Source organism: Myripristis murdjan, chromosome 20 (genome assembly GCF_902150065.1).
Source record: "Myripristis murdjan chromosome 20, fMyrMur1.1, whole genome shotgun sequence".
NCBI lineage: Eukaryota > Metazoa > Chordata > Actinopteri > Holocentriformes > Holocentridae > Myripristis > Myripristis murdjan.
Genome location: NC_043999.1, coordinates 29,217,773 through 29,244,551, shown reverse-complemented (window position 1 = coordinate 29,244,551; position 26,779 = coordinate 29,217,773). Strand labels below are relative to the sequence as shown.

Genomic DNA, 26,779 nt, shown 5'->3' with positions numbered 1-26,779 from the left:
AAAAATTAGACCTAGGCCTTTTTTTTACAGGCTGTCTCAATGTAGACTTTGTGTCAGCCTATAATGTGCAAATCATCAAACCACTTGACAAATCATGCATCTTTTAATTTTCAAATATTAATTTTCAGTTGAAACACCCATCATATAGCGTCCTGCTGCTGCTGCTGCTGCTGCTGCAAAAAAAAAAAAAAAAAAAAAAAAAAAAAAAAAAAAGCCATTACCACTCAAACCACTAAAAGGTAGGAAAAATGATATAGTAGATCTAAAATACAGCTGCTTGTTTTGGGAAAAGATTATCAGAAACTTTAAGTATATATATTGTTGTCAGAGTGCTTTTGCACAGCAGTCCACAGCAGGCTAAACTAAAAAATAATTGGTATGGTTGTTTGAAAAATCATTCTGCTCTGTATGTAACATTACTGACATTGTGTCATCACACTTCCTGAACCCCTTGGTACAAAGCTAGAGTGTTTCCTGTATTTAATCTAGTCTGTCACTACGTGTGGCTCTACAAGTCACCATGTCTTTTTTGGACACTTTGCGCCTGTGGGACGAGGCTGTGGCTTGTGTTGACAGGCAGGATTTGTCGGATGCACTCCGAATTTTTCTGTCCATCAAAGAACCAAACTCCAAAATTTATTTCAACATTGGCTGTCTCCATCTGATCAACCAAGAACTGGATGCTGCTGAGAAGGTAGGTTGGCCAAAGCTGACCAACATATAGATGTCACACGCACACATGTCATTAATTCGTTTTATGATATCCAACATCACACAGGAAAATTCAGTATGACTGTTGTTTCACTGTTAAAATGAACTGCTTCATTCTGTTCTGATGTGTAAAATTGCAAGTCATACAGAAAGGAGAAGTTCCCTCCTCATTTCCTCTAGAGGAAGTTTCAACATTTTTTAATTCTTCCACGCAGGCGTTTGACTGCAGTATAGGCAAGGATGACCATCTGGCTATTGCTTTCTTTCAAAGAGGAATCACTTTCTACAAGAAAGAGAGGTAAGACCCAGACATTGTCCCTGACAATGATCACATTGTGTTTCTGCTCTTTTTCACTTCAAATTGGAATCACTTTGAAATACTGTGCACTGAATAAATTGTGCTGTTATGACTGTAATACACCACAAGCACAAAACTCACCACACCGATTTTTAATCACTACTCATATGTTGCTATTGTCTTGGCTGTCTGAGTGCAAAATGTCAGTAATGACTGTTCCTGCAAGGTTTGAGGAGTGTGTTGCTGACTTCCAACATGCCTTCAAGGAGCTTCGTGGCAACCAACTGATTGATTACAAAACTCTTGGTCTCAGATACAAATTACATGCATGTGAGGTAAGAATCTAAAAGCCTCCAAAATTCTTCTCCACAAAAAAAGTGACATGTCATAATGATGATTCTATTTGTCACTTAACCCATGGGCCAGATGAGATTTTGGTTATAAAGTTAACCCTCCAATGCACTGAACTGGATTTTAGCCACTGGTTCATATCTGACCTCAGGCTCAATTTCACGCATGTGATTATCATTCTATCACAATGTCTTTGGTATCATTTTAATGCATACTGTCTTAGCTTCAATTAAGTCCATTTGTGGGTCTGTCTGATAAATAGATAGGCCATGAAAATGTCCCATAATATCAACAACACACGTTTTTGCCTAAACCACAGTTTTTATACAAGTATTAGAGACACAAATTTCCAATTTTGGTCAACTCTGTGATGTGGAAATGGTATATCTTGAGAATTCTATAGTGTTGTCAGAGGTACATGCTCTAGCCTTACAAATGAAATTTTGGGCTCTGACCCATCAACCAAGTTATTTAATCCTGTGAATCTGCTGCTGTATGGTCATCATTTGTGATGTAAACACATCAGTGTTTAGCAGTTGGATTAATATTAATCCCAACATGAGTCAAATTCCCAGTGATCTGTGGTGCAGTGCTGCCGTAGGATCAGTATTTTGGTATTTCGAAACACTGATCCCTTTTTACACATGCTTTATAAGAAAAACAGGTCATCAGTCACTAATTCTATTTGAATGTGTTGGAAAGACTGGTTTGATTTTAAAAACTATGTTTTAACAGCAGCCTGTAACATTTTATCATTAGAATTTCATTTTCTTCTGGCAATAATGACGTCAGGCATTCTTCAAAACAAATCCCACAGGTTTCATATAAAAACTCTTGAACAAAACAAAATAAAATAAAACAAAATTTCTGGAGGAAACAGAGACATTGAGTGAATCTCAGTTCTCTGTGGTCCCCATATGCAGATATAACAGTCTTTAATGATTTGCATAACAACACTAAATGTTCATGCAGTATCCAATCTCTTGCCACAGGTTCTTCACAACATGGCACTGGCAGAGGCTCAGCTGGGCCACTGGGAAAAAGCCCAAGAAAACCTTGTAACAGCACTCAGCTACAAGACGGAGTCCAAGCTCATCCTCATTGACAGAGCTCTGCAGTCAATCCTGGTCAGTAAGGGTCATGTTAGAACAGTGGGTCTCAACCTTTTTTCTCCTCAGTACCCCACTCCCTGATTTCTGAATACAATTACCCCCTTTCCCTGACTACAACATTTTGCTTGGAACCATAGCTATCGTGCAATGAAAGATCAATAATCAACCTTTTGAAGAATATAATAACATAAGAATTACAAATAAGAAATGGAGAGAAAAAAGTTGCATTTAGTGCCTCCTGAGCAGATTTATTTGAACACTATAGCCAAAACATTTCTATAAATCAGTGACTCAGGTTTTTTCTTTTGAGTGCTAAAATATGTATTGACAATGATGAAATCTTAAAAACTGTTGAGACTACCCTTTAATTAGAATAAATAAGCATGTACAGACTAGTTACAGGTTTATTGCACAGGGATTATTCCTAATACTGTGAGACTTATTAAGTGTTTATCAGAGTGATGGCCTGTGGATAGAAACTGTCCCTGTGTTTGGTGGTCTTGGTGTACAGTGTTCTGTGGTGCCTCCCAGAGGGGAAAAGTTGGAACAGGTTGTGTCCAGGGTGTGATGGGTTTGCAGTCATGGTTCCTGCCTGTTTCAGGGTTCTGGAGATGTATAAGGGCCTGCTCACATTAGGGCCATTTGCTCCGTATCGTACTAAAGCAAAAATGCCCCTCTCCCCAGTCCCCGGCTAGCCTGCATTCACATTACCTAAAGCCCAAACACGCCCAAGCGCGATTGCCCCTGGTCAGCGTCATCACGTTGAAATAGGACACACGCATGGCCCGACGTCATTATAAATCGATATAGTTCAAATACATTCATCATGCCGTCCTTTTAACTAAAAGACGTTTTTGTTCCTTTTAATCAGACAAGGATGGTTATTTACCTTGACAGTTTCGGAGGTAACTTCCTCCTTCTTCAGAAAGGTCCAACTGACAGCCGGAGCAGCACCTGTCTGATCCGGCAGACCTGACCTGACCGGTGGCCCACGCGTTGCTGGCTGGTGCCTGCCGGCACCAGATCTGCCGGATCTGACAGGTACACTGTGCACACAGACTGCCATACTTCATTATAAATTGACTTTTGTAATACACGGTTGCAGCAGCACAACGGACAATGACACAGACAACATGGGTGACCACCTATCCCGCGTACCGCGTGCACGGACAGCGTTTGAAGCCCATTTCACGTGTCCCGCAAATTGAGACCGTGTCCCGCATAATCTATGCTTGCTCTTAAAAAAAAAAAAAAAGCTCGTTCGCCGGGGGATAGGGCGATGCACGTTAGTTTTTCTCCTCCTTCGTTGCTGTCTGCTCATGCCGGTGTGTGTGTGTGTGTGTGTGTGTGTGTGTGTGTGTGTGTGTGTGTGTGTACCTGGTATTGCTAATGTTGTGGGGACATAAATCTGTTTACACAGTCACGTTGTGGGGACTCGCCTCCCTTATGGGGACAAAAAGCAAGTCCCCATAAGGGAGCACCATTAATTTTAGGGTGAAGACTTGATTTAAAGCTAAGGTAACTTTAGGGTTAGGTTAGCGACCCTAACCTTAACCTAACTTTAGGGTTAGGTTAGGGTTAGATGGAACTCGATATCTCACGCCAACTTCATCTCCAATTTCGGTAGTACAAGCAGCATAGTTGTGAGTTTTCGGGTTAAAAGGCACTGGCCCTTGCACGTTACTGGACTGCCAAAACCCTGAAGAACACCACGTCTTAACCAAGGTTCGGGGTTGGTGTGATACCATGTGGCAGAACCTGATGCCCGGGACTGGGATTCAGGAACTGTCAGACTGGGGCTGTTTTGCAACAACAAGATGGCTGTCCTGTAAAAAACACAAAATGGCTGCCGGGTGTGTAAATAGGGGTGGGGTAGAGTGAAGGGGTCCAGGAGGTTAGGTTTAGGTAAGGGGGAGAAGAGGTGAGGATTAGGAAGAGGTTAGGTTCAGGTATAGTAGGAAGGTAAAGGTTAGGGTAGGTAAGGGGAAAAAAGGTTAGGGTTAGGAAGAGGTTAGGTTTAGGTATAGTAGGAAGGTAAAGGTTAGGGTTAGGAGGAGGTTAGGTTTAGGTATAGTGGGAAGGTTAAGGTTAGGATTAGGTAAGGGGAAAAAAAGGTTAGGTTTAGGAAGAGGTTAGGTTTAGGTATAGTAGGAGGGTTAGGGTTAGGAAGAGGTTAGGGTTAGGCAGGTAGTGGTTAGGGTTAAGGTTAGGATAAATCTCCAGGAAATGAATGTAAGTCAATGTAATGTCCCCAGAAGTGATGGAAACCAACATGTGTGTGTGTGTGTGTGTGTGTGACTGAGGAGCACACACACTTCGGCTTATTTTTCAATCTATGTTATCACATGCATACTACTGCTCATTCATTGGTAGCTGAATTGTTAGGTCTGTTTGATAAGCAATTAAAATTTTTAAAATAATAATAATAATAATTTAACATATTGTTAAATTAAAAAAAAAAAAAAAAAAAGCCAACATGATGCAGGTCAAAGACTTAAAAAAGACTATTGACTAAAACTAGACTAAAATACTTTGTAATTTAGTCGACTAAAACTAGACTAAAATACTTTGGATTTTCTTCGACTAAAACTAGACTAAAATGCCAAGACTTTTCATCGACTAAAATGTGACTAAACAAAAAGAATACAAGTTGACTAAATATGACTAAAACTAATAAGGGCATTTGTCACAAGACTAAGACTAAAATTAAATAGCCAATGAAATTAACACTGTTATAAACTATTTTATTTTTATTTACTTTGCAATTCATTCACTTTAAATAAAAAGTAAATCTTAAGTGGAAGTTCATCTGTCAATTAATTGAAATGTTTAAAATATTATGAATATCTTTTATTTAGAAAAAAAAAAACACATTGAAAGCTAAGGGCTCATTAACAAGGGTGGCCTATTCATGAGCATACAGCAGCAATTACATATGTTAGGGGAATAGGGCAACATTAATATACCATGTAAAGTGGTATCTGCTAGAAATTGGTAAACCGGTATCGGTGAGTCTGCCCGCTGTGTGGGGGCACCCCACGCCGGGCGGTGTCCCACATTGTCCCTCAGAATCGTACCCCTTGTCCCCCATTGGGCTTATTAGCAGGTGGTCACCCTAAACATGGTTGATTATTGATTGCGCAATGCAGCGATCCGCTGGTAATCGCGCTGCGCGCATTAAACAAAAAGGCAGGAGGAAAGTCACATGATTTACATTGTATCCACGTTTGTGCACTGCGTGACTGACCATGCATGTGCTCGTGCATGAACGCCTGTACCGTACTGGAGCACACCCCCTCCAACCATGACAGAGCGGGGGAAGTGTACTGTATTTAAGCATGGAACGGAACGATCACACTAGTCTATATAATATATATATAATATTATTATATTATTATATAATAATAATCCGGATTTTGCGGTCAAACGTGCTTGGGCACGGTACAAACTTGGTAATGTGAGTAGCGTCTAAGTCATGAATGGTGGTGGTGGTGGTCCCCAGCCTCACCTGCTGCTTCCTGTCTGTCAGGGAGTTTGTGATCCACTGACAGGTGGAGGCTGGCACAGTGGGCTGGGTGAGTTTGGAGTGGAGGATCTCTGGGATGATAGTGTTGAACGCCAAGCTCAAGTCCACAATCAGGATCCTTTTGTATGTCCCTGGGGAGTCAAGGTGTTGCAGGATGTGGTGCAGTCCCATGTTGACTGCATCATCCACTGACCTGTTTACCCGGTAGGCAAATTGCATGGGGTCCAGCAGGGGGCCTGTAATGTCCTTCAGGTGGGATAACACCAGTCTCTCAAAGGATTTCATGACCACAAACGTCAGGGCGACAGGTCTGTACTCATTCCATCCTGTGATGGAATGACAACATGGTCAGCACAGACTTTAAGACAAGAGTGTGACACGCCATCCAGGCCTGGTGCCTTCCTGATCTTCTGTCTTTGGAAGAGCTGATCCTGAGTGTAGGTGGGGGGTCGGTGGGGAGGGGTAGGGGATGTCAGGGGGTGCTGATGGCTGTGTGATGTTTAAGCGGGTGAGGGGTGTGAAAGAGGGTTTGTCAAACCTGCAGTATAACTCATTCAGCTCTTTGCATAGTTGTTAGCTTACTGCAGTGTGAGGGGATGTTCTCTTGTAGCTGCTGATGTCCTGCAGGCCTGTCCACACTGATGCAGGGTTGTTAGCTGAAAACTGTTTTTTCAGCTTTCAGTGTAGCTTCTCTTGGCTTCACTTGGCAGTTCTGTAAGCCTCCTCCTTGGCCTGGCGGAGCTGCCTGAGTTTTGCTGTGAACCAGGGTTTATTGTTGGTGTATGTGCAGAAGGTTTTGGTCGGCACACACATGTCCTCACAAGATGTCACAGTGTCAGTGAGGTTCTCCAGGTCAGTAGCTGCAGCCTCAAAAACACTTAAATCAGTGCAGTCAAAACAGACCTGTAACTCCAGAAATGTACTCTTTGGTCCATCTCTTCACAGTCTTTACTACTGGCTCAGCAGATTTTAGTTTCTGCCTGTAATTTGGGATAGGTTAAAATCGACAGTGGTCTGAGTGTCCTAAAGCTGCACGGGAAACAGAGTGATAGGTGTTCTTTAATACCGTGTAGCAGTGGTCAAGAGTGTTTTCATCCCTGGTGGGACACTTAATGTGTTGACTATATTTTGGTAGCTCACATCTAAGGTTTGCTCTGTTAAAGTCCCCAAGAACAATGAGCAGGGAGTCTGGGTGCTTATGCTCCATGTTTGTTATCTGGTCGGCCAGGTGCTGTAATGCCTCAGTAACGCAAGCATGAGGTGGGATGTAAACACCAACCAGAATGAACGAGGAAAATTCCCACAGTGAATAAAATGGTTTACAGTTTATGAAGATGGACTCCAGGTGAGGACTGCATAATTTCTGCAACACTGTGACATCTGTACACCAACCCAGAGCAGATACCGCCTCCATTCGTTCTCCCAGTTAGCTCCGGTAGACGGTCCACTCGGAGGAGTTGAAAGCCCAGCAATTGTATTTTAGTGTCCAGGATGCATTCATCAAGCCAGGTTTCAGTGGAGCACAGGGCGACAGATCAGCGAAAGCCTGTGTTTGTTCTGTTGAGGAGCAGCAGTTCATCCATCTTGTTGGCCTGCTGCCACAGCTAATGAGCACTCCCCTCATTGGTGCCTCTTGCAAATCCCACAGAGAGCTGCTACTCCTCCAACTAAAAGTTCTGAAAATCCATCTGGTTCAATGAGAAACAGAGTAAAAGTATGACCAGTGGATGATCAGAGGTTAAAAAGCTCCTCTCAGCTGTATGTGATTAGCGAGGGAGAGCTGGCAAGTACACAAATATACAATGCACAAGAGAGTGCAAACGAGGCTGCCATCTCCGGTGGCGCCATCTTGTTTTCATGTTTTAAATCATACTATTATTATCTAAAAAAAAAAAAAAAAAAAAACATTTTAAAAATCGGGCGGCACGGTGGTGCAGTGGTTAGCACTGTCGCCTCACAGTGAGAAGGTCCTGGGTTCGATTCCCACCCAAGGTCCTTTCTGTGTGGAGTCTGCGTGGGTTTCCTCCGGGCACTCCGGTTTCCTCCCACCGTCCAAAGACATGCAGGTTAGGTGAATTGGAGAAGCTAAATTGCCCCTAGGTATGACTGTGTGTGTGAATGTCAGTGTTTGTTTGTCTGGACTGGCGACCTGTCCAGGGTGTTTCCTTGCCTTCACCCTATGTGCGCTGGGATAGGCTCCAGCACCCCCCGGCGACCCTAGTGAGGATAAGCGGTTTAGAAGATGAATGAATGAATGAATTTTAAAAATCATGTGATACAGTCATTATTTTGTCTTATATTTTTCTGTTTTCTGATTTTTCTCACGTACATCCTGTATTACCTACATGTACCACTTGGGGTATGCGTACCCCAATTTGAGAAATGTGGCCTTAGAAAGTTGCCCTCAATATTTTTAAATCTGACCATGCTTAGGTGAGAAAAGATGTTCAGTGTGTTTAGCCAGAGGTATTTACCTGTCTGGCTGGAAAAGTCTCTGAACAGCTTTTAGACCGTCATAGACAGTACAACTCTCCACTGAAAGATGAAACTCTTTTAGTCACATACACACCTGTTTAATCCCAATCTTCTATTTTGGGTACTGGAGACCCTCAAGCCTCTTTAACTTCCCCCAAAAAGAGCATACTTAAAAGACCATCCCAGAGATTCTGCATGTTTAGTCTAATATCTACAAAATGGATATCCTGCACTGGCCCAAATACAAGACAATCCTGATTCCAAGACAACCCTCCTTTCTTTAGAGCAAGTATAGTTAACATACACACACACACACACACACACACACACGCTCATATATATCCCTGCCTTTCCCATCTCTCTCTTCTGTCACTGTCAAATAAAGCAGAAATGCCAAAAACGATGTGGGGTTTCAAAGATAGTGCTGAGTTAATGGTGATGACTTTGTTATCCATAGAAGCAGAACATTATAAGGGTGGTGATTCTACCAACAATTCAAATTTAAAAATCAAGCAATTTTTGTTTATATGCTGTGAAATCTTTAAAAGCCCTCCATGATCTGCAAAATTGTTTGTTGCATTGTAAAATGTGAGTTAACTGTAGCATATATGCCAGACATTAAAAATCACTGGTGTCGTCCTTTAACCTGGTTTAATCAGCTGGACACCTCACAACTTTTCCTAATTTTATGAGAACTGCTTATAAACATGATTTTGAATTCATGGCGTGTTTCAGACATCTAAGATTGTACTGGCTGGTCAATGGTTATTTGTGCATATATATCAGTGTATATATTGTTATAATAATTATTATAATAGATTGCGTGTATTCAAGATTCAAAATTTTTATTTGTCACATGCATGAATGTACGTGTCCAGCAGCAGTGAAATGTGGTGGCAACTACTCAGTACTGTGCAATAAAATAAGATAAATTTAAAGATAAAATAAAGATAAAAATGAAGATAAAAATATTTTAAAAATAAAGATAAGATAGAAAGTATATATACACTCCTATATACAGTATCTACATTAAGTATAAACAGTAAGTGTAATGTACTGAAAAAATAGGAAAATGAATGGAATGAATGGCATATTTGTAGGCGGAATGGCATATTTACAGGGGTTTATGTACACAGAAAAAGAAGTACAAGTAGTGTAGTGTGTCAGTCGCAGTCTGTGTGGGGGGCTGTGAGCATCGGACAGCAGGGGGTAGTAAGGTGCTGAGCTGTCTGGTGCAGCAGGTAGGTGAAAGGTAATGTTGTGATCGGCTATGAGCGTGAAAGGAGCTAGTTGAGATGGTTGGGCATCTGGTAAGGATGCATCCCAAGGGAGGTATTCCTCACACGCCCAGCTGGGAGGAGGCCACAGGGCAGGCCTAGGACCAGGTGAAGAGATTAGGGGCCCTATCTTGTGCCACCCGCTACCCTCTGCGACTACCCGCTACCCGCAAATTGCGGATTTAGGAACTTCCGCTATCCCTAAACGGTATCTTGCGCCCACGCTACCCGCTATTAATTATGCCGACTCCGTCATTTGCGCCTGGAGGTGTGTCCGTGGGCGTGTTTTATGCGCTATCCCTAAAATTGCTATCTTGCGCACACACTTTAGGGAAAGCGGATAGCGGGTGGTCCTGACCACCCTAAACCCGCGATGGAGAGAGGGAGGTAGATTGTCTCAGGGGTTCTACTGAGGCTAAAGCAAGTTGGCTTTATATATATATACATATTATATATTATATTATAGGCGAGTTAATTCGGGACGTGGAGCCACATGTGTCCAAGTGGACGTGTCACAAGGTTGTATACTGATTGAGTAAAATCCCCGGGTCACACACAACACACACAAGAGGCAGAGGTGGAACTATGTGTAAACTAATTTATTGACAAGGTAGATTGGGCAAATAAAATATTAAAAATAAAAATATAGCACAGCTGCTGGCTTGTGATAAAACAACAAAACGTGCTGGCATAAGTGTCCAATTAAAACAGTCTTTCCTCTAAACAGTCTATATGAGTAATATACTCAGTCCATTCCGGCGGCGTCCCGGTATCAGTCCAACCGTGTGCGTGGTGAGGCTCCGTTGGGGCGAGCATTGAAGCCGCCTGGGCGCTTCCTCCACGACCTGATTCCAGATAAGTGGTTGAAGATGAGATGAGACAAGAATTTATCAGTCCAACGCCACTAAAATATCAGTCTAGGGAGGGTTTTCATTGATTTATATTAATCCATCCAAAAATGATGATGCACTGATATTGCTCATTAGATTCTTTTCTGTCAGAAATGCCTCCAAAACATTTTGAATAGCCCTTCATTATTCTGGAAAGGAAGCTTACATGGTCTGCTTTAAAATGTGAGTGCAGTTGAAAAATCAAGTTGAATTTGGTGCTCTCTGACCAACAGAAACAGAAACTCTTCAAACCGGTTGAATTCCCATCTAAAGTGCTGTTCACACCTAAAAAGCACTATGTCGCTGAGCTGGAGAAGAAGGACTACCTGGGCAAAGCTAAGGTACCACTTCATCTACTGACATGTTCCTGAAAAAAATACCATCAGCTACTACTTTATTTATGAATATGAAGAACTGTATTACATTTTTTTTTTTTTCAGAATCAATCTAATGAACTCCAGGGACCCTAAGTTAAATACATAACCTGCACATAACCATTTTTATGTCCTCAGGTTGTTGCCTCCATCATTCCACAGGATGACTTCTCTGGGTTTGCTCCACTACAGCCACAGGTGGATGCTTTTCATTGGCAATACTGCTACAGACCAATAATGCATAATCAGTTGTTGCTGATAAGAATCAATATAGCTTTTATATATCATATTCACGTATTGCCCCACTAGAGGTAAGGTCATAGGGTCACCAAAATGGACAGGTTTCATCCCAAAGGCAGCATGAATGTTGTCACAATATTTCATGGTGATCCACCATATAAATTTTTCAGAAATTATACTGTAATAATTTCAATTTGGGCTGTTGGTGGCACCAGAGGGAGAGTTATAGGTTATTATGGGCAGATTTTATCCTTAAGGCAACATGAATTCTGTTATCAGAATTCATGGTGGTCCATCAGAATGATTTATAGATACGATCTTCTGCCCACCAATCAATACATAATATCTACAGAATAAAGAATATCTACAGTATATACAGCATGTTAATCATCATAACAGCTGCTTGTCCCCATGTTAGGTGCTATTGTGTTTAATGCTGTTATGTGTTGTGGGAGAAACTGCTCAATCAGCTTGAGCTCCATTCATTTGACATTCTTTAATTTTCTGTTCTTTATTGACACCTCACAGGTTGAAGATGGTCCTGCTGACCCCAAAGCACCTGAAGTTTTAAAGTAGGATGCTCCTTACTTCTAATTACATTAACAAAATTTTCTTCAAATATCCCAGACAGGGCAGCCATACAAAAGATGTTATATAGATTTTGTGGTAATGGTTTTGAGCTATGGTCTATTGAAGCCATTGTTATTCAGCCATGTTGTCAGCACAGCTGATAGCAGGTTCACTCAATAAGCATTGGTGAATGAAAAAAAAAAATTTTCTGCGACACTTGAGTAATTCAGGAGAAAACAATTATGACTCAGGGCCCTATCTTGCGCCAGACTCCCTAAACCCGCTATTTGCGGATTTAGGATTTAGGAAGAGGCGTTCCCCCGTAAAAGTTGCTATCTTGTGCACCTCCCGCTATCCGCAAAACACTTGTGCGACCCGCTATATTTTGCATAGGCGTGTTTTGGGCATTACGCCAGTTAAACCAATCAGTGTGCCAGGTGCCATTGCCTTTAAGGGCAGGCTGCGCTATCCTAAATCCTAAATCCTAAACCTGAGAGGGAGGTAGATTTTCTCAGGGCTTCTACTGAGGCTAAAGCAAGGTGGCTTTACATATTATATATTATATTATAGGCGAGTTAATTCGGGAGGTGGAGCCACATGTGTCCAAGTGGACATGTCACAAGGTTGTACTGATTGAGTAAAATCCCCGGGTCACACCACACACACACAAGAGGCAGAGGTGGAACTATGTGTAAACTAATTTATTGACAAGGTAGATTGGGCAAATAAAATATTAAAAATAAAAATATAGCACAGCTGCTGGCTTATGATAAAACAATAAAACGTGCTGGCGTCAGTGTCCAATTAAAACAGTCTTTCCTCTAAACAGTCTATATGAGTAATATACTCAGTCCATTCCGGCGGCGTCCCGGTATCAGTCCGACCGTGTGCGTGGCGAGGCTCCGTCGGGGCGCATTGAAGCCGCCTGGACGCGCTCTCCTAACAGCCCAAACTTTAGGGAAAGCGGATAGCGGGTGGTCCTGACCACCCGCTATCCGCTATCCCTAAAGTGTGTGCGCAAGATAGCAACTTTAGGGATAGCGCATGAAACACGCCCACGGACACACCTCCAGGCGCAAATGACGGAGTCGGCATAACGGATAGCGGGTAGCGTGGGCGCAAGATACCGTTTAGGGATAGCGGAAGTTCCTAAATCCGCAATTTGCAGGTAGCGGGTAGTGGCAGCGGATAGCGGGTGGCACAAGATAGGGCCCTTTGTGTTGTATGTAGTGTGACTATATGTAAAGCAAGGAGAGCATACCACTTATCAAGGCTGGGTCCTTATTGCAATGGCTTGAGTTCAAATATCCCCATTCATTCTTCCCAGTCTTGATAGTTGTGACTGTACTTCCTGGCCACATCCAGTAATGTGAGTTCTCCTGTCATCTGTCTCCGCAGGGCTCTGGAAGGAGAGCCTCACACTGTCCTATTTGAGTTTGTTCCTGAGACCAGTGATGAACTGGCTGTGGTGCCTGGTAATGTTGTGTTTGTTCTGCAGAAAGGTGCAGACAACTGGGCATCTGTTATTTTCAATGAAAGAGTAAGTACCAGTGAGCAGCTTCCAAACATCCTAAAGGACTAGACACATGATTAATGCATGTTTGGCCTCATATCTACAAAATGTATTATACTTAATGTTTCTGGTACCCTTTTCCCAAAGCAGTTGTACTTGACAACTCTGATATGATTCTTCCTGAATTTTATCCAGCCATTGGTTTCCATTTATTCTACTACAATATGAAAATTACCTTTCAGAGACTTCAAACTTTCTTCACACCAGTACTCCATTACTGAAAAAAAAAAGATGTTTAATGACTTGAAATTGGGTGGAATGAAACCCTCTCTGCTAGAAAACAGTCACCGAGGAACTATTCGCTTTCTACAGCCAAGTACCAGTTCCGTGGCACTTCTGTGGTTTATAAATGGTGGCAACTTTGTTAGCCACAGAAGCAGAGCATTATAAGGTGGATGTTTGGACCAAAAATTCAAATTAAAAAACGGAGGGATTTTGATTGTATGTTACAATCTTTAGTATTACCACATGATTTGCAATAGGCTTTGTTGCAGTATAAAATGTGGGTAAACTGTAGTAATCAGTCAAAACTGAAAATCACTGGGATGGTCCTTTTAAAAACACTTTTGGTGAAGTTGGTATTCCAAGATTCTTCTTATGAAATATGCACATTGTGTTATAACATTGTCATAGGATGGACATAATCGTTCACTGATGGTTGCATGTAACATTATTGATGGCTCTATCTTTCATAGAGGGGACTTGTTCCTTATAATTACCTGGAGCGATTGGAGATCACTTTAGCTTCCAAACAGGTGATTCAAACTGTTTTCTTGGTCTTACCAGTATTAAAGTGCATTGTTGGGTTGGTAACATAATGTGCATCTTTTAAGAGTTTACACAATATGTCTTTTTTAATGGTGAATTTTTTTTATTATTATTTTTAAGTTATTATTATTATGTTTGGGTTTTTTTTTTTACAGCAAGTGTCATAGTAAATGATATGGCTGACTCTTTATTTTTTGGACACTGAAAGAAACAGCTGTCCAGCTGCTACTGGAGGATTTGTGGTTAATTGTTATTACCAGGTCATACTGATGTGAGAACAATGTGGAATTTATATCTGCTTGTACATAAAGACAAACAATGTATTTTATACAGTATTTTTGCCACTGCATAATAGATGGAAGTAAAAATATGTATTTTTGCAAAATGTTAACTGTGGCTGTACTGTATAGGATGGCAATGACCATGGTAACCATGGACAAGAAATATCTAAGCCTCCAAGACGGGAACCACCAAGCAGACCTGAGAGAAAGTCAGGTACACTTGTAAACTAAATTAACTTCATTACTTTATTGTTCACACTGAAACTGTTGAATTTGCGGTTTTGTTATATACATGGAAGCTATGGAAATACAAGCAAATACAGGATTTCTTTTCATGTTACCGTCCATCACGACAGAAAATCAAATCTAGATAAAGGAATGGTGAGTGCCATACTGCCATCCCTAATTCACTGACTGATGCATTGATTTTAATAATGTGGAAAAATACATATAATTATGCATCAACAAAACAATTGTTTCTCGTTTCTATTCTTTGGATGCGTCATGTCAGTGATGACACCCTGTGACAAGAGAGACAAACGTACGCAACCTGAGGTATGCACAGTTACACCTCATACCCCATCAACATCATCACCGTAATCAAACAATCAACAAGAACTTATCTATATATTATTATATTTATATTTTATATATCTATATATTATATTTGTGTGTGTGTATATATACATATATGTAATATATTTTATATAGATAGATAGATAGACCGATATAATAGATATTATGACTGTTTGATATGATGATGATGTTGATGGGGTATGGGTTCTAAGAGGTAGTGTCTTCTTAACTATCCCTTAAGGAGAATTTAACCAATTGATGCTCCTATACTGTCAAACATCAATTTGTGAGATTATTTTGTATTAAAGTACATTACATTTTGTATTAAAGTACTGCAATTTAATTTTTAGGTGTACTCACTTTCTCTGAGACAAAATCTGATGTTTGGTCCTTTTTCTACTCCACTGTAGCTGCTGAAAATATCAGATGATCCCTTTGTAGCTGTTATTTTAACAACATTGAGATGATTTACAGTAGATTCTTCCTTTAAATCTCAAATGAATTCAAAATTCATTTTACTGCCTTGTCTTTTCATTAATGCTAGGTTGAAACATGCATTGAAAACTCTTCATGTATTGTGAAAGTACATTTCACATACAACCTGGCAGTTTGTGTGTCACCTGGCTCTACCTATGAAACACTGCTTGAGAAGATCAGTAAGAAACTGAACCTGCCTGCTGCTTCAGTCACACTAAGGTATGCTGCAGTGTTAAAGAGTGTGTACACACCAGCAGACCAGTTGTGCCGCACTGCTCTGCAATGGCTGAAACTTTCAGGCATGTTGCCCATCTGGCCACACCTAATCAACTATGTCACTGACAATTTTGAGGTGTTAGTGGCTAGGTTCTCAGAACCCTCTTTTTGACCAAAACAGTTCTGGCTCTTGATCTGGTTCTGTTCGTGATTCTTGGACCCAAGGTGCTAACTAGCGAACCATTCTTTGTTTTGCGCCAGTTTGGTACCATTGCAGCGGAGGTGTTGCTGGGTCATTGGCCACTGACCAGCGACCAGCATTCAAGTGGCTGAATTCAGCCCCGGTCTGCTGGTTTGTTGCTCTATGACCCAGCAGGCAGTGGCTCAATAACACTCCCTCCCATAACCCCTTCCAGCGTCACTTTTCATAAGATGTCTCTGTACTCCTGCTTCAATTTTCTTAACTTGTTGATGATTTGGATGTGGGCAACCCAGTGTCACTCCAAATTACGTGGTCCACAAGGCAAAACACAGTCATTTCACAAAAATGGCTCTGAAATTGTGACATGGGTACGTTTTATCTGTCAAGTCTTTTCTGCGGGCATACTTTCAGTCACGTGACTGCCCAGTTTCTCCCCGGTGTGAACAAAAAACATGGCGGACATCCTTTCTACTTTCGGCGGAAATTGCTATATTTTAAGATATCTTGTGGCTTTAGCTTTGTTTTGATAACTTTTCTAGCTACAAATGTACACTTTCTTTTCATAGTATCCATTCGGTTTATGTATACAATCCGTAGTTTTGTCGTTTTGACGTACATTCTTTCAGATCTCCCTATGAAATTGTAGTAAAAATACGATTTGTTGTTGCTACGGTGGTAGCCACGGACGCTATTAACAACGAACCGGAAGGAAGTTGATGTCAGTCACAGACCGAGTTGCTCTTAAAACCTGCTTTTGTTATATTTCAACATGTTCTCACTCCCAATGCGTCAACAGCCTGACGAATGGTCAGGGTCCCTTAACGTCACATGCCGACTCATTAGGCACCCGTTTCTCGTCAGTTTTCAACGAGGGATAAGGGACCCTGACCATTTGTCAGGCTGTTGACGCATTGGGAGTGAGAACATGTTGAAATATAGAAAAAGCAGGTTTTAAGAGCAATTCGGTCCGTGACCGACATCAACTTCCTTCCGGTTCGTCGTTAATAGCGTCCATGGCTACCACCGTAGCAACAACAAAAACAGATTTTTACTACAATTTCATAGGGAGATCTGAAAGAATGTACGTCAAAACGACAAAACTATGGATCGTATACATAAACCGAATGGATACTATGAAAAGAAAGTATACATTTGTCGCTAGAAAAGTTATCAAAACAAAGCTAAAGCCACAAGCTATCTTAAAATATAGCAATTTCCACCAACAGTAGAAAGGATGTCCGCCATGATGTTTGTTCACGCCGGGGAGAAACTGGGCAGTCACGTGACCGAAAGTATGCCCGCAGAAAAGACTTGGCAGATAAGACGTACCCATGTCACAATTTCAGAGCCGTTTTTGTGAAATGACTACGTTTTGCCTTGTGGACCAACGTAGCTATTACACAATTTGGAGTGAGACTGGGTTCATGTGGGTTATAACAAGCCCAGCCTTTGCTCTCGGCAGTTTTAAAAGGAACCCAGACCATGATGACTTGTAGGCCTTAATAAACCATGATTGTTCTCTTATACTTGAATATGTTGTTAGAAACACATAAAATATGGTAATTGCTTTAAAAATCCACATTGTTTAGTACATATTTTTACCTACGGAGGCAGCCATTATTTTAACTGTGCAATGCACCCTGGGGGCAGTGACGTAAAAAGGTTGCACTAGGGAGAAACACCATTAGCACCGCGTATACTTACCTTCCGGCGGTATCATCACAATGCCACACAAACACCAAATACTATTGATATTGAAACATAACATGGTTCTCCTGTAGACATTAGTCATAATCAAATATATGTGCAAAATGAGGACACCATCTGGTGTAATTTCATACATGATAATCCTGATGGGCATTAAAAAAATCATATACAATGACATAAATAGCCAGCAATCAAAATGAATTTAATATATGATACACTTTGTACACATTTAACACTGTGAAATTCTTTTTATTCTATGTACAAAATATGAAAAAAAATAATTTACAATCACGGGATTATGTGATCACGGGTTAATCATCCTTTTAAGACCTTTTTAAGACCATTTATATCAAAAATTAATACCTATTTCTTGGCCTATTTCACAGCCCTACCGGCAAAGAAAAACTCTGAATTTCGAGTGATCATTTATTGAACAACAGGGATGCAAACAGCAAGACCTCAAGACCTCAGAGAGAAGTTTCCGAACCATCCTTCAAGATAATAAATTGTTCCAATGTTTACCAGTAAGCTTGACTCCAATAATTTAACAATATGTTAAATTATTATTTGTTTTAAAAATGTAAATTACTTATCAAACAGACCTAACAATTCAACTACCAATGAATGAGCACAAGTATGCATGTGATAACATAGATTGAAAAATAAGTCGAAGTGATACCTCTTCTCATGTCAGTGCGCTGCTGTAGTCTGGAAATTTTTTTTGCCTTTTGGACGGTGCAGTTGTTTTTTTCTTGGTGGTGCAGGTGCAGGTGAAACGACTGGAGGGGTTGTGCCACCCAGATTTGCTTCCCTCCAGGAAGGGAAGCTTTTCCCCAGACATACGTTCATATTTGACACAAAAACAGTATTTCATTCAAATTATGTCAAATTCCGCGTTAAAAATAGATTCTGCTAATTCCGCGATTCCGTCCACGATTTGTGGAAATTATAGGGCCCTAGTTAAGTTGACCTGGTGGGAACCTGGTGGTGATTGAAGGAGTTTGTTCCTTTCCTCTGGTGTATTTAATGTGCCTGGCCAATTTGGCGTGAGTCCAACGCCTTCACCCCCATCGTTCCAAGCTGAATCCTCTTTTTACACAAGGTGCAGTAGGCTTCAAAAACATTATCTACCACAGATTTTAACCACTGACGGAAAGAAATTTTATCCATCCATGCTCCGCTGAATTTACATTTCCCCATTTTCCAAGCGTGAATTAACTATCTAACATAAAAAAAAAACAACTACTTGTCATGTCGTTTGTAGTCTTGTGTCTGCTGTAGCGCGAGATCTAAAGTGACGTATTCATAGCATTTTCCCGGGGCTGAATTGCGTTCGAAATTATTGGTTCCGCCGCTCTTTGTTTACGTAATTTTATCAAAATAATTGTGGTTGACAAATGAAACGCTTGACGAGAAATGTGATATGGAGAAGTTACATACAGAACAAATTTTAAGACCTAGATATCAAAATTCAAGACTTTTTCAAGTCTTTTTAAGGTATTATTTCCAAATTCGTAAATTCAATGCTTTTAAGACTTTTTAAGACCCTGCGGGAACCCTGGTTAATATTTTGGTTAAGGCTACCAGTTGGTGCCCCGGTTCCGATTTGGCAGGCCAGCACTCTCTCGGTCATGGAGGCTGACAAGGGCAGCCCATAAGACGTCTCGGTTGATGCAAACTGCATCAAAGTTTTCGTGTGCTGTGATGCACGGGATATCTACAACAATGATCAAACCTGGAAGCATCTTGTCAGTACGTTTTACTGTTATATCCTCATAATGTAGGCTGTAAAGCATGTGACCGCGCTGGATGCTAATCTGAAATAATTAATATTGGAATACGGCTAATCATACATCGATAGCTGGATCTATATGCTTACTTTGAACAGCTGCTGACAAAAATTGGAGCTCTTGACAACACACACTCTCTCTCGGTTGTCATGGAGATGCAGTTGTTGCACAGTCACCATCGATTTTGCCCCACTCTCGCCTCATCATGTCTTTGATGGTCTTCATTTTGAGACTCGGGTTGAGAAGTATTTTCTGTGTTGTCACCCTCGGGAACATTGGCTATGCGATATCATCCCGCTGCCATTCGTGCGCAGTCTGGATTGTCTCGCAGACCGAAAGAAAGCAAATGACACAAGCTGCTAGCTTGCCATTGCAGAAAAACACTTCCTGCGCCTATGGTGGGTAGGGAGGCTGATGGGGTGCGTGGGGAGAGGGGCATAGGGGGCGGATGGGAGGGGGTGCGGCCGCACCCCCTCACCCTTAGTTCCGATGTCTATGGAGCCAACCAAAATTTTGACGCATACACAGCAGGAAGACATAACACACAGAACCTCTCATTTTGTGCAGGTTTAGTCATACCATATAGCACTCAGAAGTAACAAAATGGTGCAAGTACAATCAATAATCACAAGAGAGAGGCAATCAGTGTAAGGGCCTACTCACATTAGGGCCATTTGTTCCGTATCGTGCTAAAGCAAAAATGCCCCCCTCCCCAGTCCACTGCTAGCCTGCACTCACATTACCTAAAGCTCAAGCGCGATTGCCCCCGGTGTGCACGTCATCACGTTGAAATAGGACACACGCATGGCCCGACGTCATCATAAATCAATACAGTTCAAATACATTCATCATGTCATCCTTTTAACTAAAAGACGTTTTTGTTCCTTTTAATCAGACATAGGGATGTTTATTTACCTTGACAGTTTCGGAGGTAACTTCCTCCTTCTTCAGAAAGCATCCAACTGACAGCCGGAGTGGCAGCTGTCAGATCCGGCAGACCTGACCTGACCGGGTGGCTACGCACACCGTGCTGTACCAGGTCTGCTGGATCTGACGGGTGTGCCGTGCACACAGACTGCCGTACTTTCATTGTAAACCGAGTTTTGTTTATATGCGATTGCAGCAGCAGAACGGACAACAACACAGACAACATGGTTGATTATTGATTGCTCAACGCGGCAATTCACCGGTAATCGCGCTGCGCGCATTAAACGATTTTGCAGAGGCAGGCCTCTTGTAAAAGTGGCCCAGCCGCCACCGCTTATGCTCTGCAGGCATAACTTATCGATCACAAGTTGCTTTTCTCAGGCTCAACAGATAGATCACAGATAAACAGAACCGTTTCTATTCAAAAGAAAAAAAAAGGCTCTTGATAAGCACTTCAGCGTGAGAAATCAGTGGTGTGGCATGAGAGCGTATGAAGCCAGTCAAATGCGTGAGTCTCACGGCCAATGCGTGAGAGTTGGCAGCTGTTTTACATTTATTAAGGGAAAAAGGCTATCAAAACCTACCTAGCCCTATGTGAAAAAGCAATTGCCCCCCCTTCTTAAATCATGAATTAACTGTGATTGACCACATTTTTTTGGAAAGCTGACTTCAATTTCACAAGCCACACCAGGCCTGATTACTGCCAGACCTGTTGAATCAAGAAATCACTTAAATAGAACCTGTCTGACAAAGTGAAGTGGGATAAAAGATCTCAAAAAGCAAGACATCATGCTGCGATCTTAAGAAATTCAAGAACAGATGAGAAACAAAGTAATTAACATCTATCAGTCTGGAAAGGGTTACAAAGCCACTTCTAAGGCTTTGTAAAAGAAGCCAGAACAACATCTAAAGAACTGCAGGCCTCACTCGCCTCAGTGAAGGTCAGTGTCCATGATTCAACAATAAGAACGAGACTGGGCAAAAATGGCATCCATGGGAGAGTTCCAAGGTGAAAACCACTGCTGACCAAAAAGAACACAAAGGCTTGTCTCACATTTGCCAAAAACATCTTGATGATCCCCAAGACTTTTGGGAAAATATTCTGTGGACTGACGAGACAAAGGTTGAACTTTTTGGAAGGTGTGTGTCCCGTTACATCTGGCATAAAACTAACACAGCATTTCATGAAAATAACATCAAACCAACAGTCAAACATGGTGGTGGTAGTGTGATGGTCTGGGGCTGCTTTGCTGCTTCAGGACCTGGAAGACTTGCCATAATTGATGGAACCATGAATTCTGCTCTCTACCAGACAATCCTGAAGGACAATGACCGGCCATCAGTTCATGACCTCAAACTCAAGGACAATGATCCAAAATACACCAGCAAATCCACCTCTGAATGGCTTAATAAAAAAAAAAAAAAAAAAAAAAAAAAAAAAAAATGAAGGTTTTGGAGTGGCCAAGTCAAAGTCCAGACTTAAATCCAGTTGAGATACTGTGGCATGACCTTAAACAGGCCTTTCATGCTCGAAAACCCTCCAATTTGGCTGAATTAAAACATTTCTGTAAAGAAGAGTGGGCCAAAATTCCTCCACAGCGATTTAAAAGACTCATTACCAGTTATCGCAAATGCTTGATTGCAGTTATTGCTGCCAAGGGTGACACAACCAGTTATTAGGGTTAGGGGGGCAATTACTTTTTCACATAGGGCCAGGTAGGTTTGGATAGCTTTTTTTCCTTAATAAATGAAATCATCATTTAAAAACTGTATTTTGTGTTTTACTTTGGTTATCTTTGTCTAATATTAAAATTTGTTTGATGATCTGAAACATTAAAGTGTCACAAATGTGCAAAAAAAATAAGAAATCAGGAGGGGGGCAAATACTTTTTCACAGCACTGTACATTATAAATTATAAAGCCTACATGTCATCCTAGTCAGGGTTCCTTTTAAGGCACACTTTACTTTTTCTTGTATTCACCTGCATCATTTTCTGTAATTCAAGGGTCCAGATTGAAAACAATAGCTTTGTTTCCCAGGCAGACCACTGTACACTGTGATTTCTCCATCATTTTCATCTTTCCCTGTATAATAACACATGGCCACTCTTGCTGTCATCACAATTCTCACTTCATGTCCCACTCAATTTTGGTTCCAGCTGGGAATCAACTTTTCGAATTCCAAACCAATTTATTTTTGGTTGAATTGTTCAAAACAGTTCAAAATTAGGTTCCTGAACCATAACAGAACCAGTTGCTTGTCAGTAAAGGCCTTGAATTAATTGGATATGGCCAGAGGTGCAATATGCCTGACAGTTAAACCTTTAGAAGGCAGTGGAGCAGAACTTCCACTTTACTGTGGAAAAGAATATTGGCCAGGTGTTGCTGTTATACATAAAGAACCAATTTCATCTTGCTGCTTGTAGTTTCAACTCTGAGGCAGCCGGACAGAAAGAGATCAATGCCGACACTGAAATGGGCAAAGTGTGGAGCAGTGCCAGTGCTGGCCGCCTCACCCTGTGGTGTAAAATCAAGGAGGTGGGTAGTGGTCTAATTCAGTGGTTTCCCTTTAAAGGTTTTAAGGGGGTCTTCGGTTAAGTGAGGAGTTGTTTAATTTCACTGTAATTTATTCACCACAAATTGTTAGAATGCAGAAAATGTATGAGGGATCATTTTAAATTTTTATTTCTAGTTTAACCTCACCAGTTTGTCAATTTTATTCATTTTTTCTTATCTTCAGTCAATATATATTGTCTGAAGATAAGAAAAATTGAATATATTGAATATATCTATTAAAGAAGACAAAATGAACCTAATAAATCTATTACAGTTTGTCAGTGTTGCAGTATGACATCTAAACAGTGTAACCCTTTAATACTTGAGCAAATTCACTTTTTTCTTACAAAAACATGCAAAAATGTGATAGGAACATTAGCAAAAAGTTACAAGAAAACTGCATTTCTAATTATTCAAATGATATGTTTTAAGGTCAGATCAGTGATGCTGGATCAACATCAGATTTCCTGTGTGTAAATGTTTGATATAAGGGACCCTACAGGGCAAGATCACTTAAAATGGGGATCCATGGCTTACTTGAAGTTGGCTGTTCAGAACATGAAAAGTTTTTTTCCCCCTCAGTTTTGTCTTGAAAATGAGAAGTGCACAGACAAAACAAGACAGCTGGCTTAGGAAAAACAGTACTTTATATCATACACAAAACTTTTTCCCAGGTGAAAAATACTTCCATTTTTTTACACATTGAAAATGAAACAGAAAATATCCCATGTGAAAATGCCCTCAGCCCCCGAGTCAGCTCTGTGTAGAACCATCTTTGGCAGAAATTAAAGCCTCTGGTCTTGGTAGAAATGCACATAAAAACTGATCAAGCTGATCTTGCAGATGCACATTTTATTTAACTATTAAGCTGAACCATGATGAGTCTGCAATTTTATGCAGTCCAGAGGCACCTGGTGCAGCAGAGTCCCACCTGCCCAATACTTTAAGTGATAGTTCAGATTTCTACTCAAATGTAGTTGTATTTGCCGCTCCATGCTCCACCATTTAGCCAGTACCAACCAAGGTCACTCATTTAATTTTTCAGCAATACATGAGGATGATAATGTTAAGCAGAAATGGCATTTTTTCTGGATTTTTTTTTTAAACATTGATGGAAAAGTTTATTCAGATTCAGTGAAAATATTATCCCAAATGTTATGCTGAAATTGTGGAATGTATCGGGACCGCCTGTAGTGTTGTAAGTCTTTCCACCAAATCTGAATCAACCATTTTTGGATCCCTGAAAATAAATGTGTGTATGTATTTCTTGACCACTGCAGACTGATGGAACACGACAACAGCAGATTCACTTGGTGGCTCTTCACTCCTACGAGTCAAAAAATCCTGAGGATCTCACTTTCCATGAAGGAGACACAATCATATTTCTGTCAAAAGGTGAAACATCTATGTCTTGGTCATATATTGGAAAATACATTAGGAAATAATTTATCCAAGATGCAAAGTTATTTTAGATTATGCTCTCTCCTTTATCTTTTAGTCAACCAGGACTGGTGGGAAGGCCAGTGCAATGGAAATACTGGAATATTTCCTGCATCCTTTGTGGAAGAAGTTTCTGTGAATGGATAGAAACCCAAAAATATAAGGTGTCCATCACTGAAAGCAGCCATCATAATTAATACACTTAGTAACATTTAGTCTTACCTGATTTATCATAAAAACTGGATTGGTGATGATGTAATAAAAATGATGCCAAGTCTTAAGTCTTCCTCTAAATGTTTTCCCATTACTGATCATTTGGCAGCTGACCCACATCTGGTGGCTTCAATCTTCAGGTTAATATATAGTTCTGTGCCATGGTAGCTACGCTGTAGTCTTCAACACCTCTGTGAGAATTTATAGTTCTGCATAGCAGAGTTGAACAAAAGAAAGAGAGATGACAACCAAAGAGATGTCTTCTAGTCCTGATACAGGACCTTTTGATAGTCTTTAGTCATATCTGTTGTTGGCTTTCCCAAAGGCCCCTGTACTGCTCCATAGAAAAAGATGTGTTAAAAAGTCAACAAGGCCTGTAGTGGAAAAAAAAAAACTACACTGAATTTCTCTTCAGGATTGTGTGACCACTCTGTTGAAGCTTGTGAACACAAGAAAGTTCCTGGACCTGATGCAAACTTTGGGCACACTCTACACTATACTGTGCTGAACAACTTGGCAAGGTTTTTACCAACCTTTACCAACCTGTTTAGACCAGTTGTCCTCACTTCCTTGGTCATTAAAGAGAGAGGTATCAAAAAAAAAAAAAAAAAAAAACCAGTAAAAAAAAAGTAAAGGAATTCAATTCATACTGATGAATTGACAGGACATTGGGATGCAACAGTATGGAGTTTTTCAGTATGGTACGGTATCATCAAAATACCACGGTATTATGGTATTCAAAAAAATTTTTTTTTTCTTTAATTTTGTACTATGGCCCATTAAAAACAAAACAAAAAATAAAGTAATTTTCTTTGAAGAACAATATGGCTTTATTAAAGCAAAATGTGTGTGTGTGTCTGACTGGCTGTGTGTGTACAAACTGTACTGAACATGCATTTAACTCAAGAGGAGTGAGAGGACCATGTGGAAGCATTATTTTTACTGGTTAACAAAAAAAACAAAAAACAGTTGGACTGCCATAAAAAAGGGAACACCTTTTAAACCTGAGAGCTCCGTAAAGACTATGTGCCACAGATCTAGAAATGAACAAAGCATCCCGTTGCGTGGAGACGACAGCATGTATATCTGCTGTTTTGAACACTGTTGTATGTTTCGTTGCGATGTGATGACAACTTGTTCATCCGCTCTTTAGAATGAAATATAATCAAACAACATTGGATTTCAGTTCACCATCCTACCTTGGCTTTTGCAAACTTTGCGGTGGCTTACTTGGTAGAGGGCATATCACATATCAAGGCTATGTTCTTAACATACTGGCCTATGTTTGATTTAGGAACAAGCCCTTGGCTGCATGTCATCCCCTCTCTGTCCCCTGCCTTGTTACTGTCACACTGTGATCTCTGGCCTCATATCTGTACACTAAAACTCCTCTGCCAGGCTAGAGAGGGAGTTCAGGAATTTTTTTTTTCCTGAAACAACATGAGACTACAAGCCTCTTCCCTTTTAAAAAACAGCCACATATGAATAATGCAGTTGGATATTGAGAGTCATTTGAATTTTAAAAAAAAAAAAAAAAAAATTGCAAGCAGCATGGTTGCATATATTTTCACTATATACAGAAGTTAGCATTCCGTGTAAAGTTAGCACACTTTACGCAGTTACAAGGATACAAGGAAGTTTGTTTGTCATTATACAACAGGTTGAATAATGAAATTAAAGTGTGGTTCCCTCTTGATTGATTAATTGATTGTATAGAAAATAAAATTCTTAAACATGGAGGAGTGCAGATGGTGCATTTAGTAGTCTCTCAGCCTGTGAGAAGAAGCTGCTCTGTAGTCTGGTTGTACGGCAGCGAATACTTCTGTATCTTTTGCCTGATGGCAGCAGGGTGAACAGGCTGTGGCTGGGGTGGCTGTTGTCTTTTAGGATCCTTTTGGCTCTGCGCAGGCACCTCACCTCCCCGATATCACTGATGCTTGGTAGATGGGTGCCAATGATGTTTTGGGCAGTTTTAATGACTCATTGCAGAGTCTTCCTGTCCTGGGCCGTGCACATCCCATGCCAGTTTGTGATGTTTCCAGTCAGGATGCTTTCAATTGCTCCTTTGTAGAAGCTGACAAGAACTTGGCGTGGGAATTTTGCTTTCTTAAGTTTCCTTAAGAAATACAGCCGTTTCTAAGCTTTTTTAACCAGGGCAGAGATATGTGAAGTCCATGTTAGGTTCTCTGTTATGTTGATTCCCAGGAACTTAAAACTGCTCACTTGCTC

The 26,779-nt window shown here is 40.7% G+C and overlaps 1 protein-coding gene across 1 annotated transcript; it reads left to right on the top strand.

Moving 5' to 3' along the window:
- The first annotated feature begins 508 nt into the window (after positions 1-508).
- ncf2 (neutrophil cytosolic factor 2) lies at positions 509-24,932 on the top strand. The gene is made up of 15 exons (XM_030079775.1): positions 509-694; positions 927-1,009; positions 1,236-1,344; positions 2,353-2,487; positions 10,874-10,981; positions 11,153-11,212; positions 11,783-11,826; positions 13,223-13,364; positions 14,093-14,152; positions 14,576-14,660; positions 14,958-15,001; positions 15,567-15,718; positions 22,768-22,879; positions 24,178-24,292; positions 24,396-24,932. The coding sequence occupies exons 1-15, from the start codon at positions 521-523 to the stop codon at positions 24,482-24,484; spliced, it is 1,512 nt and encodes a 503-aa protein (XP_029935635.1). The 5' UTR covers positions 509-520; the 3' UTR covers positions 24,485-24,932.
- The last annotated feature ends 1,847 nt before the right edge of the window (positions 24,933-26,779 follow it).